The sequence below is a fragment of the Ursus americanus genome, chromosome 12 (genome assembly GCF_024610735.1).
Source record: "Ursus americanus isolate L20-20 chromosome 12, mUrsAme1.1.p, whole genome shotgun sequence".
Taxonomy (NCBI): Eukaryota; Metazoa; Chordata; class Mammalia; order Carnivora; family Ursidae; genus Ursus; species Ursus americanus.
The window spans coordinates 5,464,053-5,484,414 of record NC_142138.1 but is presented as its reverse complement, the minus strand read 5'-3'; the positions used below and the strand labels follow the sequence as shown (position 1 = coordinate 5,484,414).

Sequence of the window (20,362 nt, the reverse complement as noted above, 5' to 3'; positions counted from 1 at the left end):
TGTATCCTAAATACACGCTGTCTTCATCTGCCTCAGTCCACCACCCTCCAACTGAACCACTGTAGGGTGAATTTGACACAACCACATTTTTAAATGAAACTTCTCTCTGAAGTAAATTAATTTGTTGTAATAAAGCCCAGTATTTAATAAAATGTACAGTGTATAAATCTCAAAAAAAAAAAAAAAAAAAGAAAGAAAGAAAGAAAAAAGAACTAGTCTTCCCACTTCCCACCCATCCACACCCCTTCTCCACCTTGCGGCCAAAGGGCTTTCCAGACATGCAAATCCGATCCTATACAGGACACTGCGCTCACCCTCCAACCAAATAAACAAAATGGTTCCCCCCTAAATCCTGTAAACTGACCACAGACTTGCTCCAACCACTCTAGACTCTTTTTTTGTTCCTTGCATGAAATTAAGGCCCTTCTGCTTCAACTCTTGTCCTGCCTGGAAAGCTCTAGGTGTTCACTCTTCTACCCACCCTCAGATCCCATTCTTATTTTTAAATTTTTTTTATAATAAGCGGGTTTTTTTTTTTTTTAAGATTTTATTTGTTTGAGAGAGCGAGTGAGCACATAGGCAGGGGGAGCAGGAGAGGGAGAAACAGGCTTCCCGGTGAGCAGGGAGCCCAATGCGGGGCTGGATCCCAGGACCCTGGGATCAGGCCCTGAGCTGGAGGCAGACGCTTAACTGCTTAACCGCTTAACTGCTTGACGGACTGAGCCACCCAGGTGCCCCTGGATCCCACTCTTAGATCTCAGCCAGTCATCATTTTCTCAGGGAAGCGCTCCGTGGCTAGGCTTTCTGATGGGAATGGCCAGCACCTATCTGGGGGGGCTCAGAGGTGAACTGACTTGCTCAAGGATGACAGCACTGGGCTTGGAACTCAGAATTACATGAGTCCCACACTTTCAGTTAAGTGATGCTGCCAGCAAAGGCAGTGGGGACCAGAAGAGGGAGAGATGAAAGCTAACCCCAGTGCAGGGAGGCTTCAGGGAGGAAGTGGCCAAAAGGTTGAGTCTTGAGAAATGGATGCGAAAAGAGGAGGCCAGTAAGGCAGAAGGAGCAGCAGTAGCTAGGGCATGAGGGAGGAGGGTTGGGTGAGGCGGGGCTGGAGCCATGGGGAGAGAGCAAGAGATGGGGCTTAATAGACCCAAGACACCCCTCCTCAGGGTCCATGCCAAAGGCTGGTGTGACTGGGCCAGGGGACATCTTGTGGCAAGTCCAGGAATTAAACTTTTTTCGCAGAACATGAATGGCCCTTCTCCCATGAGATTGTGTAGACTGTTACCTGTACCCACAGGGCACGCTGATTTCCACCAGAGCGCACAAGAGGATCAGAATGGACAGCCTGCGCTGAATTAACCGTACCTTCACAGAGAGTCATCCTGGTGGCAAGGAGGGGCCAGTGCTCAGTCTGTGACCACACTCTGGGCTCCATCCTTGACTGGGACTCCATCTGGAACCAGGTGAGGGGGCTTTTCCCTAGTTCTTAGGCTCCAAGCCAGAGCTGCTGTAAGGACCAAGCATCCTGGCATGATGGGTAGACTTGTGGACTGGGAACTGGATACTTGAGTTTGGGTCTCAGCTTTTCCTGGGGTCACTGCGAGCTGTGTCCAAGTCATGTCTCTGTGCCTTAATTTTCTTCTCTATAACAATAACCGGAATTCCCATGCACATGCATATGATATCGTCCTGGGCTCTGGGCTGGGTGAGTTTCCAGAGATTATTGTTGTCACCACTGCCTTTTAAAAAAGATTTATTTATTTATTTGAGAGAGAGAGAGAGCACATGAGTGAGAGGGCAGAGGGAGAGGGAATCCCAAGCAGACTCCACACTGAGTGCACAGCCTGATGTGGGGCTTGATCTCACAACCCTGACATCACAACCTGTGCTGAAATCAAGAGTCCCTCACTCAACAGACTGTGCCACCCAGGCCCCTTGCCACTGACTTTTTTTTTTTTAATGAGTATAGTATCGGTAGGTATAATCTCCCCATTTTACAGACAAAGAAATGGAGGTTTAGAGCCAAGTAACTTGCAAGATTTGAGCCTGTGCTGTTTCCCCTCCACCATAAAAGAATGAAAGCAGATACCCTCCCTGGGCTGAGTCCCAGTTGCCCACTGCTCACTGAACCCAGATTTCTACCCCACAGTAAGGTCTTAGTCCCTGCAATGAGTTGAGCCCAGATCTGTCCTCCCAGCCTAGGCTCTAGCTGCCCTTCTTCATCACCTGGCCTCCAGAGAGGACTTTGATGCCAAATTTGCTTCAAACCCAAGCTCCACCACTTACTAGATCTGTCACATCGGTAAAGTTTCTTTGACTCTCTGTGCCACAGTTTCTTCATCTGTAAATGGAGGATGATAATAGTACTAGCCTCCTAGGATTGTTTATGCAAAGGAAAGGAATCTGTATTTATAGAGTGCTTAGAACGGTTCTTCAGCAGCAAGATTAAAATGTTTAAAATATAATGGGGTGGGGACGTTCTCAGGCTCTGGGCTCGGCCTGAAACTCAGCAGAAGGGACATTTAAATCGCTCTGTTGACACCAGTCGTCCTCCACAGAGCCGCTGAATGTGAGCTCGGTCTACCACACTGGAGACAAGCATGCTCCATATTAGAGCAGAAAAGAGCCAGGGCTGAAGGGGCTGCGGGGTGGGGCAGGGGGGACCTGGGGCGCTTTTGGGGATGAGGAACTGCCCATTGAAACGCGGGTGTTTAGGACACTGGAAAAAGAGTGAACACCGCCGGGGAAGGGTCGGGAGTGATGGTTTGGGTGTCAGAGGCAGCGACGGAATTCTGGGATGAGAGTCGCTGAAGAAAGGTGTCTGGCAGGCCGAGGGACTGCGGTTGGGGGGTGCCCGGGTTCCCGAGAGGCTTCGGGATCAGAAATGGGACTGGACTCACGGAGTCTAGACTGCGCGCTCAACTCTCGCCGTGGCGCATTCCGGAGCCGGTCCCAGCGCCGCACAACCAGTCCCCACTCCCTCCGGTGAAATTGCCAAATTAAAATGAATCATTTGGCCCATAATGGCCGAGGCGCTTATCGGGGGCGAGCGGACCCGCGGCAGCGCCTTATCTCGGCGGCGCACACGGCCCCGGCGCGCCTCGGCCCATGCTAACGAGGCCCAGAACGTGAGCGGGATTAGCGCGCGTCGCTGGAGGAGCCTGGGCGCGCGGGCGGGGGACGGGGACGGGGACGGGGGCGGGGGCGGGCCTCCGCGCTAAGGACCAGGTCTCAAAATGGCCACACGCATCCCCCCGTAGCGGCAAAACGTGAGCATTCCGGCCTTTTTCTAGGGAAAAGCAACCTGCGGCCTCCCGCGGAATTCCCCACCAGTTCCTCTCTCCTTCTCCCCGCTCGCAGAAGAGGTCTTCGCTCCTTTTCCCTGGGTTTCTTTCGATGGGGGGCATTTTCCACGGACGCCCTCCGCTCGCCGCCGCCGCCCCTCCCGCCTCGGAGACTCTCTTCCTTCCTTCCCCTTTTTCCTTACGCAATATACAGAAATGCGCGAGGCGGTGGTTGGTTTTCATTTCTTCTTGGTGGTGGTTTGCATGCGGTGGGGTTGTGAGTGCGTGTGTGAGCCGTCGGCGATGCTGACTTCTTCCGAGTGTGGTCTTCCAGAAGGGTTGTGTGTCCGAGTGTGATGGTGTCCGCGCTCTTTGGGTTGTTGCTTTGGATTCCTCGAGCCCTTCTGCGTTTTCATCGTTGTATACGATTATGCTCGTTTTTCCTTCTCGACATGGGTCTGGCTCTGCGTGTTGGGTTGTGTGGCCTCTGCGACTGTATTTGGGTGGTTTCGTTGTTGTGTCGGGCGTGTGTGATCCTGACTACGTTAGATGTGTGTCCATGAGCGATCTCGTGGGACTGATTTCGTTGTATCGTGTAGGACCGTGTGCGAGCCTGACCATGTCGGCTTGTGGGGCAGTGTGGGGTTGTGTTTACTTTGCTTCCCTTCTGTGGGGTTGGACCGTGTGTGGTCCTGTCCGAACTGGGTTGTGTGCCCGTGTGCTTGTGTCCTTTATAAGTGCATTTTGCAAATCGCTGGGGGGTGGAGGGGAGGACGAGCAGGAGATGGAGCTGCAAGTTGAGGAGGCGGCAAGGGGGCGGGGAGAGGGATTTCACATTTTATTCCAAATTATGATGTATTCGGAAGCCAGTGTTGGCTTGGATGGGCAGACGGAGCCCGATCGGCGGCTGCTCTGTCCGGAGGCCAGTCTGTGCCTCGGTGTTTGAGGGCTTTGTAGTGAGTGGGAGGTTTTTCCAGGCTCGAAGCTGAGCAGCGCTCGCCAAGGCCCGCGCCTTCCAGCCGCTAGCCGCCGGCTTCTGTTTCCGCCGCACCCAGGCTTCATCCATTTCTGGTCAGTTTCGCGGGGACCTCCGCGGGGTCTGCGGGAGAGGCCTGGAAAAGACAATGGGCGCATTCTCCAGGTTTCGCGCCTGGGGTGGGGATCCTCGGGATAATTATTCTCCAAAGAATACTTTTCCTTCCCTTCCTCGGGTGAGCGACATTGCGGCGTGGGTCAGGTATCCGTCGCATCGGTGACCAGGGCCAGGCTTTGTGGAGGGAGGGGGTCAGTGCTGCCCTCGCTGCGAAAGAAATGGATTTTGTTTTGCCAGTTATTGTGGTTACTGATGTCGTCATGATCATTATCACCACCATCATCATCATTCTATTTAATTAAAGTAATCGTTCAGTAGCGAAGCGGCTTGTCCCTTTTAGCTTCTTTGGAGCGATAACAAAGCAGCACGGCTTCCCGCTACCAGCTCTATTTTTTTTTTTAAGTTGCTGGGTTGGGGTAGGGAGAGAAAATGGAGAGAGGAACGGGCACAGAGACCCTGTCATAAAGCAAAAATTAACCCGGACCTAAGACACGGGAATGAGTGGATTTTCCCTTCTTCTCACCCCTCCCCCCATCTGGATTAGAAGAGGAGAAAGAAAATCTCCCGCATTGGACTGAAACCGCAGGGAAGAATTATTCCTATATTTCCACCAACGCCAGGGCAAAAAGGAGTCCTTTGGATTTAATCCAGGATTTCGATGTGTAATCATAAACTGGACAATTGAGGCAAAACAAATTAAACAAAACCCTTTGGAGAAGAAAAAAACGCAACCTAAATCTCCGTAGGCTGCACACTGCGAAGCAGTGTTGGATCTTACCCTCCCTCCTTTGCCTTGTTTATTGCTGCGAGGAATTATTAGAATTCGCCCCTAAGCTGCCAGTCTGAACACTGAAAAATTGAAAATCATTGTGTGGGGATGGTTGAAAGGAAGGAGGAGGCTTTCTTTCTTTCTTTCTTTCTTTCTTTCTTTCTTTCTTTCTCTCTCTCTTTCTTTATCAGTAGGAAGAAAAGAGGGCACCTAGATAGATATCTGCCCCCCATCCTCTTGGATCTGTGCTGTTCTGACTCCATTCCTGTGGGAAAGTAGCCTTTGGAATTGGGTTCTGGTTTCGCTTTGGGCTAAAGGCGGGTATGGAGATAATGCGGGGCCTTGGAGGTTCTGCCCCACAGATCAGGGTGTGAAAAACAGATTCCCCTTTTCCAACACACATTTCCCTACTCAGCCGTGCTAGGCGTTGCGGCTGCTGCTCCATCCTGACCCGGGTTCCCAAGTCAACCGCATAGACACGTCAGTGCTTAGAAAACAAACTCGGCCACACTGAACCAGACATCCTGGTCGGAGGGCCCGAAATTGTTCTGCAGTCTGTGTGGAGCTCGACCTCGTTGTTGTTGTTGGAGTAAATAGTTATTCCTGATTGGTCAGGTGTAGGGTTCTTTTTTAAGGGGGTTTTGGGGGAGGCTTCAAACACCTGCAGGGTGGGGGCAGAAAGCCGGTTGCAATCCCCTGGGCTGGCTGGCGAGGACAGGAGGTAATTCCCAGCCATTGACCCCCATTTCTCTCTCTCCCTCCCTCTCGCCCTCCCTCTTTCTCTCCACCCCCATCTTTCCTGGAAACTCGCTTTGGGCGCGGCAGACTGCCCAGGACCACACCGTGGCCTAACTGCTGGTCTCTCAGCGAGAAAGGGGGGAAAGCAAAGACCCCTGTCCACAACTTGGACCTTGGCTCCCGCCCCTCTCCGGCGGAGTGGAGATCCTATTCAGAGGGGCCGGTTTCTCTAAATATGCCCCAGGTGAGTTTTGGGGAACAGTATCGGTGGAAACGGTGTCCAGGAAGACCTTGGGTTCCGGCCTGGGGTGGGGGAGGCTTAGGACAGAGGACAGTCCAGTCTACGATTGGGTGAGGGGAGGACGAACCCAGAGCTGGGAATCCAGGATCTGTGCCTCTGCGGCTTCTAGAAGCACCCGATCCCGGATAAAAACACCTACCTGGACCTCGTCCCCCAGGCCGCTCCCATCAGTCCTGGTTCTGTGGGTGTTTCACAAGGCTCCTAACTTTGGGGCGGCTATATCCGGATGGTGCAGGCTGCGTGTGCCTGGGCCACTGGCAGGAAGAAGCCCCAGCCATCCAGGCTAGGCTAGCGCAGTCCCAACTCGGGTGGGCCCTGACCGGAGCCTAACGCCTAGGGTGGGGCTGTGCTGGAACACCCCTCCGCTCTCTCTCGTAGTGGCAGGGAAGGTGGCTCTGTTCACTGGTGCTTTGGGTTCTCGAGCAGGCTTGGGGCTCCCCCAGGGGGTCGTTCGGGTGTGGGTGCATTATGAAGGACAGGAAGCCAGCTAGCTCTTACCCGAGTCCCTGAATACCAGCGTAGGCTGTTTTCATAGGAGAAATTTTCCCTGCCGGGAATTGGGAGCTGCTTGAGACCCTGTGCCTGCCCCGCAGGAGCTCCTGGGATCCCTGTCTTGCTCAGACACAAACGGAAATGTTGCGGCCATCTGGCGACAGGAGATGAGGATCCGGTGTTGGGGGCTTCGAGCTGGTTCCGGGCGGCACAAAGACAGAGGAGTTATAATGGTCAAATAGTCTAGTGTGATTCTGTTCAAAAGCTTCTCCCCACTCTTTCATCTTCCCCGAATAAAAACAAATGAACGAACGATAATCACTCAGGCTTTCCTTCCAGTAATCTTAACCGAAGCCAAGTGATGGGGTTTAGTCCCCTACAACCAAAGGCACTTATGAGTCCTCTGTTGGCTTTTTCTGGAGCATGGACCCCTCTCCTGGGTGATCCTGGTTGCTGGATAGCCTGCCGGGTTTTCCTAAGGTCCCGGGGATGGGCGGGGAGAGGTCGGCCACAGACCCTGGGGACCAATCATAGGTTTCTCACAGGGAGCCTCGGAGATATAGATATTTATAGGCGGCTGGGGAGGGCATTTGGGGCCAGGGTCAACTCATCTGGAATGTGTGATCCTCTTGCCCCTCCGGGATCCGAGCCTACACGAAGCCTTGGAATTAATCAGAGGGTATAAATATGTCATAAGGAGAGCCTGAACTCAATCTGGTCATTGCAGTGTGCACCGTTTGTTTGCTAGTCGGTTAGAAGCTGGGGCTGAAGCACGTGTCACTGGGCACACAACGGTGTGTGGGGACAGTAAGGTAGGGAACCAGCACCTTGGGGCTTGTATATTTTGCCACAGGATGGTATATTACTGGTGCATTTCACTGCTGCAGGGGAGCCAGGGAGACTGGACTGTAAACATCTGGAGCATTTCTAGTGGCCGCAGTGTCTTGGCAGTCCCGTTCAGTGGATACGGATCTATTGTTTCCGCCATAATCGTAAACTCACTTCCAATGAAGCCTTGCGGTCCCACTGCCTTTGCGGCTCTTGTGCACCAGGTCCCAGGGAATTCTGTCGTTTCCTGGTGAGCCCGTGGAGCTGGCAGACCAGGGCAGAAGTGCAATCCAGATGACAGTTCTCCATCAGCTCTTGTGTCTGGGGGCAATTCTGTGGAGCCCTCCTCGAGGAGGTTTCAAAAGTCAGGTCTCTCTTCTGGGGCGGGAGGATGTTTCTCAGGCCAACCCGGGTCCAGAGTGCTGCAGGGGCAGAATAGCTGCCATGAGTGATGAGATGGACTGTGCTTGGGGCTGAATTGGATTTTTGTGCATTTTCTGCTATAAAATATCCCAATTATCTAATTCTGGGAGGAGAAGCCTTATTTTGAATATCTTATAAAGTCTGTCGAGTTGAATATATATACACACACACACATACACACACACACACACACACTTATATGTATGTGTGTGTGTGTGTATTTTATTAAAACAACTCACAAGCACCCCCAAACTCCAGACCCAGAGTCTCATGTTTTTTATGGTTTTCATTCTTTTGGGGCCCTCGCTCCATTGGCATCAAAGCAGGGTGATGGAAGCCCCCCCCACCAGCAAGTGTTACTGGGGAGTAGAGCCTTTTTGTCACCCTGGAGTATGGTTGTGGAGAAAAGAAGGAGAGTCCTCAGCCCCAGGGATATACATGGGAGGGTGTATACAGGATAGCGCAGTGAGGTCACAGTTCTGGTCCTGCTCTGTGGATCTGTGGCAGACAGGTTCATGTGACCTTGGGCAAGGCAGTCCCCAATCTCCTCGCCAATAACAATGTTTCCTTGGGCATTTGCACGGTGCTTTTAAATGCATAAGTGAGGTATTGCTCCCATTTCCCAGAAGGCAACAGAGGCAGGAGAGGGAAGAGTTCAAGGGCCTTCATGATACGTCTTCCCACTCAAGAGTGGGAGCCTAGACCCCAGTGGCTTCAGGGACACTCCGAATGCCTGGGCTCCATACCCACTCAGCCAAGCCTCCCTTCCAGACCCCAGCTCACTTCTGAGTCCAGCTGAGCAGAAGGAGGTGGAGTGGGGGTGGGGGTGGGGGTGGGGGGACGTAGGGCTAGGATCATCTTCTTCCCTTCCTGGTGTCCCATCTCTGGTCCTGGTGGGAGTATAGGGCCGCTGGAGTTTCTAGCAGCGGCACAGAATACACTGGGTATTTGCTTAGTGCAGTTGGGGACCCCCTGTAGGGGTGAATATTCGTGGAAAAGGAGAGCAGGAGTCTGGCTCTGGCACAGGCCACCCCAGGCCTTGTAGCCTCCATTCCCTGAGTTCTCTACTTGTTGAGAGGCAAGGGATGTTCGAAAAGCACCCCACCTCGGCGCCACAGTTTCCCCGCCAAAACCAAAAGGGGGGCGGGAAGAACACGGTCAGGGGATTTGTTCCCTCCTCTTCCCTTGCGGGCTGAGCAGGGGGACAAGATGACATTTCTTTCTCTTTCTCGCCTCTTTCTACATTTCCTTCCTCCTTTTTTCCCGTCTGTTTTCTTTCGCTGGCTGTATTCCTTTTCTTCCAATGTCTGTCGTCTTCTTCCATCTCCTCAGTCTCTGTCTCCCAGACACCCTCTCTCTTCTCCCAAACCATAGGCCCTCTTTCCCTCCCGCCCCAGCCCCGCCGCTGGGCCTTCAGGCCCCGGGGGAGGGCGTGTGTCCACGTGGCGCTAAGTGAGTCCGCCTCTTCCCACGTCTCGGTGCGCGAATTTCTCTCTGCCCTTCACCCACCCCTCGGTGGGCTGGGGGCGGTTGTCAGAGCGGGCGTCCGCTTGTCTGTCTGTCTGTCTGCCCGCAGGATGACGGAGCGGCCGCCGAGCGAGGCGGCCCGCAGTGACCCCCCGCTAGAGGGACGGGACGCGGCCGAGGCCCGCATGGCCCCCCCGCACCTGGTCCTGCTGAACGGCGTCGCCAAGGAGACGAGCCGCGCGGCCCCCGCGGAGCCCCCGGTCATCGAGCTGGGCGCGCGCGGCGGCCCGGGGGGCGGCCCCGCCGGTGGGGGCGGCGCCGCGCGGGACTTAAAGGGCCGCGACGCGGCGGCGGCCGAAGCGCGCCATCGGGTGCCCACCACCGAGCTGTGCAGACCTCCGGGGCCCGCGCCCGCGCCCGCCTCGGCCCCCGCGGAGCTGCCTGGCGACGGCCGCATGGTGCAGCTGAGCCCGCCCGCGCTGGCGGCCCCCGCCGCCCCCGGCCGCGCGCTGCTCTACAGCCTCAGCCAGCCGCTGGCCTCGCTCGGCAGGTCAGGGCCGCGCCGGGAGGGTCGGGCTGGGCGGGCGGGCGGCCACGGGGGGAGCACTCGGCCCGGGCGTCCCTCTGCCCCTCGGAGCGACCGCCTTCCTCCCGACGGGGCGGAGCGGCGGGAACGCGGGAGTACCGGGGGTGTTGTAAACTGCACGCCCGAGCCCGTGCGCCCGCGACCTGGGCTCCTCCGTGGGAGTGTGCGTGTGCGTGTGCGCGGGCCGGCTGTGGGGTGCTCCGTGCGTGTGCGGCGTGCGTGGCTGTGCGGAAGCCCGGGAGGGGTCCGCGCCTTCGGGAGTGCGGGCCTGTGGCTGCCGGTGAGCGGGAGCGGCCTGGCCGTGCAGTAGGGTGGTGGTGGTGGTGGTGTGTGTGCGCGCGCGTGTGTGGTGGGTGTGGTGCGGACCGAAGGCAGTCGCATGAGTGTGAGTACCAGGCAAGAATGTGTCTGACTGCGCTCCCTGTGAAAGTCTTCTGGAAGCTGCAGCCCTCAGTGGACAGGTAAGAGACAGATCTGAGGGTGGTTGCAGGAGGGCTCCCTCCCCTGAAACTGCTGCAGGGCGGTGCGGGGGAATGGATCCTTCCCTCATGTCCTGAGCCCCTCTGCCCCTAGCTGTGCTCTCTGGCTGGGGCCTGTACCCCCCTCCCTGTGAAGGTGCCCATGCCCCTGCTGGGCCCACCGAGATGGTGGGGAGATAGAAGTAGGTTTGGGGTGGAGACAGGAAGATGAGGCAGGGGTTGACAATGTGGGGCAGTTAGTGCGTCTGTGGGAGACCTTGGGGAAGAAGCTATGGAAAGCCCAGAGTGGGTGGGGGGCATGTAAGTAGTGGTCAGTCCAGGGAGGTTTCCTATATGTGGTCTGTCCATGAGCCCCCTGAGGCCTGGGTAAAGGTGGGGTGATTCGTGGGGAAGGGGACCATGTGCTCCTTGGGATGCTGGAGTCGCACACCATCAGGTGTGAGGTTCACCTCTGCCTGCATGAGTTCCTGTTCAGGAGGGGAGGTGTCTGGACTGTGTGCTTGTATCTGGGAAGGGGAGTATGTCTACCTGTGGGGTGTGTGTGTTCATTCTTGTGCTCTGTGTGCTCACTTCTGATTGCATGTGGGGGGGGGTGTGTGGGTGTGTGGCCCTTTCTTCCCTTGCTTGTCTCACCAAGGAGAGAGTGGGAGCATTCTGTGAGTGTGTTTGGGTGTCTGTGTGCGATGCTCCTTCCATCCCAAACTCAGGTATAAAAGGAGCAGGGTTGCCCTTGTTTTCGGGTGGGGGGGGGTGCTCAAGAACACGTGGGGAGGGTCGCTAAGGAGCCTTTCTCCCCTTCACCTACATGTGATCTTGTGATCTGCCTGCTCCCTCCCACAGTGGGTTCTTTGGGGAGCCAGATGCCTTCCCTATGTTCGCCACCAACAACCGAGTGAAGAGGAGACCCTCCCCTTATGAGATGGAGATTACTGATGGTGAGTCTACCGGCCTCTTCCTTTGTACCCCCCCTCATGCTGGTTAGAGCCCCCTGAAGGGGGGATCATCAGGGACTACTCCATAGGTGTCTCGCATAGAAGGCTTGGTACCTTGGAACCCGAGCGGGCCAGAGTCCTTGCCCTGCAGCTGACTTGGGTCGAGGGGAAGTCGTGGGTGGGGCTGGGGGGGCCATTCTCATGGTCCTGGGAAGAGGGCACATGGCAGTGAGGACACATTGTGGTATTTAGCCCAGACCTCTAGGGTCGGTTGTAGTCCCCACTGTAGCTCCATTCCTGCATCTGGCAAGAATCCCAGGGGGTCGGCAGAACACATGGTGCTCCCTGCCTCTAAGCACTGACCCTCAGGGATTTCTTGCACCTCCTCCCAAGTCCTTTTTGGAGTCTGGAGTCCGCTCCCTGCCTGGGATTGCACCTTTAAGGCCCTTGTCCCAGGTCCCTATATCGTGGGGCCCGCTTGTCCCCTGTTCCAGACCCAGGACTGAGACCTGGAGTTCCCTTCCTGACGTCATAGATTCTACCGTGCCCCGCCCACATCCCCTAGCAGGTCCTCCGCACTACTCTTGTGAACTACGTGAGGAGTCCTGGCACTGGACTTGAGAAAGGGGTTGGATGGAATGGGACAGTTGGAGTATCCTGTCCCTCTTCCCATGTAGTAGATGGGACCCAACACCAGGGGGCAGGAGAGCAGGCCCTTCAGAGCCCAGGACTTGGAGCAAATCCCTGGAGCTGCCAGTGTGTCAGCCTGGCTGGGGCCTGGGGCTCCTGTGGGAAGGACACCTGAGGCCTTGAAGCCAGACTGGGTTATTCAAGGAGCCGGTAGGAGGGACGTGTATTGAGCTGGAGCTTCTGGAGAGGAGGGGACCTAGAGTCTGGACAAGGAACGGACCACATAAGACCTAACCAGCTCGGGACATGAGGTGTAGGTCCAAGAGGGAAGGGTGATGGGGTGTCAGTGTTGCTGCGTTAGGGGGAGGGGTCACATCAAACAGAAAGTAGGCAGGACCAGCCTCGAAGTTCCCCAGGGAAGAGGCATTTTCTACAGAGAGCAGAGCAATGAGACTCAGGCACAGAGAAGAGGAAGGAGGAGAAGGGGACGAGGGGGTGAGGGTTTGGGGGGAGTGCAGAAGTGTAGGGAAGCCATTACTTATAAATGTCACCAATATTTACTGAGCACTTACTTGGTGCTTGGCCACAGAGAGGCAGAGGACACAGAGCGACGGACAGACTCGGGGAAGAGGAAGGTGCGGAGAGGTGAGGAGTTCTCTGAGCAGGTGCCAGAGAGGAATAGGCAGAAATGAAGAGGGAGGTGAAGAGAAGGGTATGTCTGTGGGGGGTGCAGACTATGTCCGCGAGACTTTGGAATCAGAGATTTTGCCAGATAGAGTCCATAGAAGTGGAACTAACGCAAGGACTAAAGTCGGGACTCTGTGTGGATTCCAGCTGCTGAGCTTCTCTGGTTCTCGGTGCCCTCATTTGGAAAGTGGAGGGAATAATAGCTTCCTCACAGCTTGCTGAGAGAGTACAGTGGGGTAAAGGGTTCTTAGGGCCGGGCTGCGGGTAGGTGCTCCTTCTGGAGTTCTGTCTAGCTGCAGCTGTGACAGCAGTTGTAACGCCCCCTCCCCACCTAGTTGCTCCCTCAAGGTCAGCCAGCATTAGCCATGGAGCAGGGACGGTCCTCCTCATGTCACAGCCGAGGGACGCCCCTCTGTCTGGCCTGGAGGCCAGAGAACATCGCATTATTCCTCTGCGGCAGCCTCGGGTAGGACCGCCAGCAGGTTGCTGTTTTTCCCGCCTGGGGCTGGCCTTTGGCAAAGAGTCAGCTGGGCCCAGGGTCTGTTGGGGTTTGGAAAGCCAGATCTCAGAGGCACGGTGGGCCAGGGGTGCGTGATCCCCCTGAGAGATGGTGTGTGTGTATGTGCGTGTGCATGCATGCGTGTGTATCAGTGTGTGTGTGTGTCCGTGAAAGTAAGAGAAAGATGGTCAAGCAAGAAGGACTGGCACGGGTGAGCAGTCCCAGCCTCAGTCTCCCTAGCCGTGAAGCAAGCAGTGGGTCCCAGGGGCGGCCTCGACCCCTCCTCTCCTCTTCTCCCCTACTGTAGTTTCCCCTATTCTGTGGTCTGGTTCTAGGGGTTATCGAAGAGCGCAAACAGATACCCCCGGACTGGCAGTTTGTTCCTCGCACGGAGCTTCCTGGCGACTGCCGGGAGCCCAGCTCCATGCCTCAGCGTTGGGGAGGGAAGCGGCCACCTCAGCCCAGGAGTCAGGTGCACTAGGAGGGCCCTCTTCGGTTTCCTCTGGCTTTGGGAATCCCAGGTCAGGCTGGGACATTTAGTGCAGTGCTTTGAACACCGTAGGTGCTCAATACGTGCACACCGGTGTCTGCCGCTGCTCCGCGAGTCTTAGTACGTGAATATAGTCCAAATATTGGTCTAGTCTGTGATCAGTGCACTGTAGATGTGGAGAGACTGAGGCAGCCCTCAGACACCTGCTTAGAGCCTCAGGCCACGCCTGTGCATGGCCCATCTCTCCACTTCTCTCCTGGGGAGAGAGCCCACAGGGTAGGTCTTTTCCCTCTTGTCTCTGCTTTCTACTCCCTTCCCCCCACCAGCCAGCATGATCCGCCTATTCTGTGTTTTCCATCACCCTTAGAATAAAGTCCCTACACTGACTGCAGAGACCCGTGGGGTCCGGACCCAGCCTGCTCTGATCACACCCATACTAATTAGCCCGGGTGGCTTCGGCCGTTTTCCAGCTCAGGGCCTTTGCACATAGCGCTCCGTCTTTCCTTCCAGGGCCTGGCTGACTCTTCTTCAGCCTCAAGTTCTTATCTTATAGATGTCACCTTCTCCAGTATGCCATCCCTAACCACCCAGCTGGTCGTAGTGGCTCCTTTGCATCTGTTATTATATTTGGTGTCCTGTGCGTGTGTTATTTGGTTGCAATTTGTTCATCATCTGTCATCACCATTAAAATATATGGTGTGATCCTCCCTGAGAGAAGGTATACTCCTTGAGGGCAGGGACGCTGTCTGTTTCCCTTAGTGCCTGGCACGGTGCCTGGTTATTAGTAAATAACTGGTGGATGGGTGATAGTAGCTCACATTATTGAAAGTTTAATCTGAGGCAGGTATTGTCTTTTTTTTTTTTAAGATTTTTATTTATTTATTTGACAGATAGAGACAGCCAGCGAGAGAGGGAACACAAGCAGGGGGAGTGGGAGAGGAAGAAGCAGGCTCCTAGCGGAGGAGCCTGATGTGGGGCTCGATCCCATAACGCCGGGATCACGCCCTGAGCCGAAGGCAGACGCTTAACCGCTGTGCCACCCAGGCGCCCCTAATCTGAGGCAGGTATTGTCTTAAGGACTTTCCCTGTGTCAGTTGTTAGACCCGTGTGATAGTCTTGTGATTTCAGTTACTAGTATTATCTCCATTTTACGGATGATGAAGCTAAAACACAGAGAGTTTAAGTAACCTGCCCAGAGTCACTATCTAGTGACTCACAGTCAGGAATTCAGTCCAGAAAGTCTGGCTCCAGAGTTTGTCTTTCTCACTAGTGCCGTATGGCGTCTTGGCACAATGAATGAATGACATAGGTCCTGTCCTTGAATCTCACAGCCCCGAGAGGGAGACAAGCATAGATGCATACGGTAATGATCAAAAGTGATGGAGGGGCGCCTGGGTGGCTCAGTCGGTTAAGCGTCCAACTCTTGGTTTCGGCTCAGGTCGTGATCTCCGGGTCGTGAGCCTGAGCCCCGCATCAGGCTCCACGCTCAGCGCAGAGTCTACTTAAAAAACTCTCTCCTTCTCTTAAATAAATAAATAAGTACATAAATCTTTAAAAAAAAAAAAAAAGCTGATGGATATCAAGGTGTTGGTGGGCCGTGGTGGTTGGTGAGGTCTGTCCGGAGGGGTTGAGGGAAATCCCCCGAGTGGAGGAAACAGATGAACAAGGCTTTGAAGGCTGAGTAGAAGTTTTCTAAGTAAAAGGCAAGAAGGCTTTCTAGGTTTCCCAAGCTTTCCAATGGATGGTTTCTCTTCTTCCCACAGGAGAAGATGCCTTGGGGGACCTCCACCCCATTTTTTTAACTCTTGTCCTCCTGCCTCCAGGTCCCCACACCAAAGTGGTGCGACGCATCTTCACCAACAGCCGAGAGCGATGGCGGCAGCAGAACGTGAATGGGGCCTTCGCTGAGCTCCGCAAGCTGATCCCCACGCACCCCCCGGACAAGAAGCTCAGCAAGAACGAGATCCTCCGCTTGGCCATGAAGTACATCAACTTCCTGGCCAAGCTGCTCAATGACCAGGAGGAGGAGGGTGCCCAGCGGGCCAAGCCTGGCAAGGACCCTGTGGTGGGGGCTGGTGGAGGAGGCGGTGGGGGAGGGGGCGGTGCACCTCCCGACGACCTCCTGCAGGACGTGCTCTCCCCCAACTCCAGCTGCGGCAGCTCGCTGGATGGGGCGGCCAGCCCGGACAGCTACACAGAGGAGCCGGCCCCCAAGCACCCGGCCCGCAGCCTCCATCCCGCCATGCTGCCCGCTGCTGATGGCGCAGGTCCCCGGTGATGGGGCCGGGGCCACTCAGGACCAGCCGGGAGGGCACCCTCAGGCCGCCGGGACTGTGGGCTTCAGGGCAGGTGGGGTGAGGATCGGGCAGCTCTGGAGCTGGGCAGTGGACTCGATGAGCTGTCCTTGATGTCTGAACTTTGCGGAGCCCTGACTGCCCCTGGGGCGGCTTTCCTGTTCCCTGCCTCAGTGGGAGAACAGAAAAATGAAGCAAAGTGGTAGGTACTTTTTATGAAGACGGCACGGTCTTCCCCCTCCCCCAGTCCCTAAGACTTCTCCAGTAAGAAGCTTGACTGGCACTGCTTTTGCCTGGAGCTTGGGGGCCCTGTCTTTGCTGAGACCTGGGGTGGTCAGCTCTCCCCTGGGGCATCCAGCAGCCTCTGCCTTGCCTTTAGCCCCTCCCAAGCTGGCTGGTGTGGCTTGTGTGGCCACTCTGTCCAAATACGTAGGTACCCAGTAGCCGCCCATTTCTGGGTGAGCCCCCATCTTCACCCAGGCCCGTGTCGGTCCACCCAGCTGGCCAGCTGCTGCAGAGTCACAAGCCTCGAGGTGCCTTCTACAGGGCCTGGTTGAAGAAGATGGCCAGTGGACAGCCTGCTCTCGACTAGCTGGGCCAGAGGGTCAGAAAACCCAGTAGCCCTTACTGCTTGGCCCGGGCACCAAAGCTCTGCTTTCTCCCCACAGAGACTTGCCTTCCTGATCCTTGTGGGGACTGAGTCTGTAGCTGGGAGCCTGCCCTGTCAGGCATCTCATGTGAGGGCAGAGAGAGTGAAAATGATGAGAGAGAAATGGAGCCAGAGCTCTCTGGGGCTGTGGGTTCAAATCCTGGCGGTGTCTCAGAGCCGCTTGCCTATATTCTCCGCCCCCCCGTCACTGTTCATGATGTGTGTTGCTGGGCGTGGGCCGCTGCTGAGCGTGGACGTGCAGCCTCGTCGTGTGTCCTTCCCGAAGCTCAGGGGGACCTTCTTTCTCCAAGGTGTCTGTTTGCTGACGGTCTGGTCTGCACCCAGCTGAGCACAAACCCTGTCCTACAAATTCCTGGCATTTGGGATTTTTGCTTGACTTCTGTTGCTTGACCCAGGCTCCAGGCCCACTTTGAGGGCAGGGGAACACCAGAGACCAGGCCCTGGCTGAGACCCAGACAAATGCACATTCACTCAGCAGAATCTTCGACACGCCTTGATCATACACCTTTTGGTCATCTGAGGTGTGTATGGGAGGCAGGCTTACTGCAAAGGAGCGCCCCCCTCCAATAGTTGTACATGAAATTTTTGTAAATCAAGCCCTTATCCTTCCTCTTTTAAAGAAATACTACTGCAAGTCCTTTTGTAAAGTGAAGGATTTTTTTGTAGAGTGGACCACTGCCCCTTGTTGGTCTCTTGTGTCAATCCAGGTGGTGGACATGGTTTTCTTAAGGCCAGGCCTGTCTGTGACCTGCGTTCCAAGCCCGTGGAACAAACTCCACACAAGTTCTGTAGACGTGTCATTGTACCCTCAAGTCACCACAGCCACCTCCCACCAGGCGCGGCCTTTGAGGTTAGAGGAAAAACAGCCCCTCCCAGGGAAGGGCCTGGGGCACAGCCCTGTGCAGACAGGGTGTGAACCTGGCTCCCGCCCCTCCCTCCTAAATTGGGGGCTCCAGTTTGTGAGTAGGGGAGCAACATGGTAATCCTTTAGCACTCAGACTGTCTGTCCATTTCAGACCCCCAACATCCTATTTTGCTGAACATTAGGATTGGTTTCTTTCCAATCCTTGGAAGCTCCGGTGAGGAGTCCCATCTCTCTAAAGATGGAGCACCTATCCTCGGTCCTAAGGCTGTGTTTGCTTCCGGGTGGATTAATTTGACTTGGGAGTGAACGGAGGCCACGCTACGGATGGGTGAATGGATGCAGAGATTTGAGGAGATGGGTCACAGATTCTATCAGGAAGTCACGCTTCTGGCTTCCTTTTCTCTCAGACGTGCAGAATGACGTGCATAAGTTACCTCTCTCAATGTCAGTTTCTCATAAATACCCTGGCTTGGTCTGTCTGCTGGGGCTGTGGTGTAGACCAAGTGGAATCATGCAAGTAGAAGCATTCCGGGACCAGAAAGAGCTCTTTTGCCCTCAGTATCATTCCTGCAGTGGGGTTTCCCCTCCTGAGTCCAGGGCCGCAGCAGTGGGCCAGTCTGCCTGACTGCGCAGCTTTGGGCAATTTAGGTTCCAAACTGCTTTTGCCTGACTTATCCTGACTGTCCTCATTTCTCCAGATTGACCTCATTTGTGTCTCCTTCCAAGGGGAGGCACGAGAGTGAGAATGGAAAAAAGATACGGGCAGAATATGTAAGACATACAGCTTCCCCCAACAGGCCTGGGTAGGGATGGGCAAAGCTTCATGTCTTTGTAAGACCGATAGAAGACCCAAAAGTTTAATTTTCATTTGCACCCCGCTCACCCCGCCCACCATACCCGCCTCCTTCCTCTGCCTCGTCACCTATGAAGAAATGGCAACATTCCAAGAATAATATCTGTGCAAAGGGAAAAGATGTAAAGGAGGAAGAAAGCAAGGAGAACAGAGATGATCGTAAGGACTGGAGGGATTCGCATCTTTTCGGGAAAATTCATAGGCTTTCATTGGTGGTGGCAAACGACAAGATGGTACAAACTTTCTCCTTTTCCGAAAACAGAACAAAGGGCACAGCATCTGTAGTCCGCCGACAACTATCTCGGCCCTTGGGGGTGGTCTGGTCGTACTTGTGATTGCGATGGTACATGGCCCCCCACCGAAGGCTCGCCCCTGCCCGTGTACATAGCGCGTTGTTCCTGTGGGCGGGCCCAGCACTTTCCGTCAATGTTGTACTGTACGTGATGCGTTGCGTTGGTCTCTGCATTTTTCTGCAGAAGAGGAGTAACCGCTCCAGGTACCTTGACCTTTGTACAGCCTGGAGGCCAACACTGTGGGCGTGACTCTTTAGCGACACAACCCTTGTGGTGATGATGTGTGTATATACATAAGGATATATTGGGAAGATTTCTAAATAAAAGTTTTACAGAGGGGCCCGGACTCTGTCCTTGCAGCTTGCACCCCCATGCCTGGGAGTTGGGACATTAAAAGGAAGGGCCTGGCAAGAGTCTGTCTCTCCCGAAATGGAGGGAACTCCAGGACTCAGCTGTCCTCTCAGGGTGGGATCCTGCCCCCTTACCCTGAGGCTCCCCCCACTCAGGGTTCCATTCTTTTCCCTCTGCCAGGCCTCACAGAGGGGAACTCTTCTTAGCATTGTGCACCCACACTTTTGGCTCAGGGCCACCCCACAGATGGTCCCCTGTGTGTGTCGGGTTCAGCTCCCAGGGCTGGGGCAGTTGCTTTTATCATAGGTTCAGGGGGTAGTGGTCGGCTCACGTGGGGCTCGGGGACAGGCTGAGGCTTAGGGGTAGGGATCAGTGAATGGGAAGGCCAGTACAGGGAGGAACTGTGGATTCTGGCTCTGCAAATGGACTGTTGGAACTTCAGGGAGCTCGCTGGGCCAGCATTTCCAGTGGAGTGCCAGTCCTCTCTTTCATTCATTTAGCAATATTTGTTGAGCCCCTGCAATGGGTCAGGCACTATTCTAGGTACTGGAGATCCGGCGGTGAAGAAAACCAACATCCCTGTTCTTGTGTTGCTTGAATTCTAGTGGGGAGACCGTAAACACACAGACACACGTGAACATATGAAATACGTTGATTATGGGGTTGATATAGTAAAAATACAGCACATTAGAAGGTGATGAGTATTAGGGAAAAAAGATGTGCCCAGGAGGGAACTCAGGGGGCCCATGGATAACCCTGGCTCCTTTGGGGTCAGACTTGCTCATCTCGCCAGGCTTGGATCTTGGCTGCCCCTGTCCTAGGAAGCTTCCAACCGTAGCTAGGAGGGCCAGGGCTTGACAGAGCTTAGAGACCATGCTCTTGTCTGTAGGGAAGCTCCCGGGCTCTTGGAAGACTCCAAGTGTGCTTCTCCCTGGCCCCGGGGCAGGGAGGCCCTTGGAGAGTCAGGTCGACTTGGTCCTGGGAGGAGGGGTGGGGGAGAGAGAGAGAGTGTGTGTGCAGAGGAGAGTAACATTTCAGAGGCTACTGTTTAAAGGGGGTTTGGGGTTGAGGAGGTGGTTAGCCAAGCCCAACTCAGCGATCACTGATGCTCTGGGCAGAATGGCATCAGGGGAGAAGAATAAGAAGGGAGGAGCACCGATTTCCAGAAGGACCTTTTGCAGGAGAGGGCAAGGCCGTCCACCTCCAGAGAGGTCAGGAGGACCTGACTCTGACCACCAGGCAGAGGCTGTGAGACTATTGGCTTCCCAGGTGGGCCAGGCCTTTGGGGATCATTTAGGCTAATGTTCCCATCTCCAGGTGGGAAGACTGAGG

General features: G+C 55.2%; 1 protein-coding gene and 1 long non-coding RNA gene across 10 annotated transcripts; one reads left to right on the top strand and one right to left on the bottom strand.

The window, feature by feature from the left end:
* Window positions 1-1,746: 1,746 nt before the first annotated feature.
* Window positions 1,747-6,545, bottom strand: LOC123793722 (uncharacterized). Its single transcript, XR_006780054.2, has 2 exons — window positions 6,331-6,545; window positions 1,747-4,590 (listed from the first exon to the last, which is right to left on the bottom strand). It is a non-coding gene; the product is annotated as an uncharacterized LOC123793722 (long non-coding RNA).
* TAL1 (TAL bHLH transcription factor 1, erythroid differentiation factor) lies at window positions 3,188-19,018 on the top strand. Of its 9 annotated transcripts, XM_045799612.2 has the most exons (7): window positions 3,231-3,275; window positions 4,268-4,361; window positions 5,978-6,134; window positions 6,727-7,495; window positions 9,511-9,951; window positions 11,307-11,401; window positions 15,528-19,018. In XM_045799612.2, exons 5-7 carry the CDS (start codon window positions 9,512-9,514, stop codon window positions 15,980-15,982), a joined length of 990 nt encoding a protein of 329 aa, XP_045655568.1. In that variant the 5' UTR covers window positions 3,231-3,275; window positions 4,268-4,361; window positions 5,978-6,134; window positions 6,727-7,495; window position 9,511; the 3' UTR covers window positions 15,983-19,018. The 9 variants fall into 9 exon arrangements, with proteins under 9 accessions (XP_045655567.1, XP_045655573.1, XP_045655568.1 ...); XM_045799611.2 differs by lacking the exon at window positions 4,268-4,361 and having other exon boundaries at window positions 3,188-3,275; XM_045799614.2 differs by lacking the exon at window positions 4,268-4,361 and having other exon boundaries at window positions 3,263-3,371.
* Window positions 19,019-20,362: the final 1,344 nt, after the last annotated feature.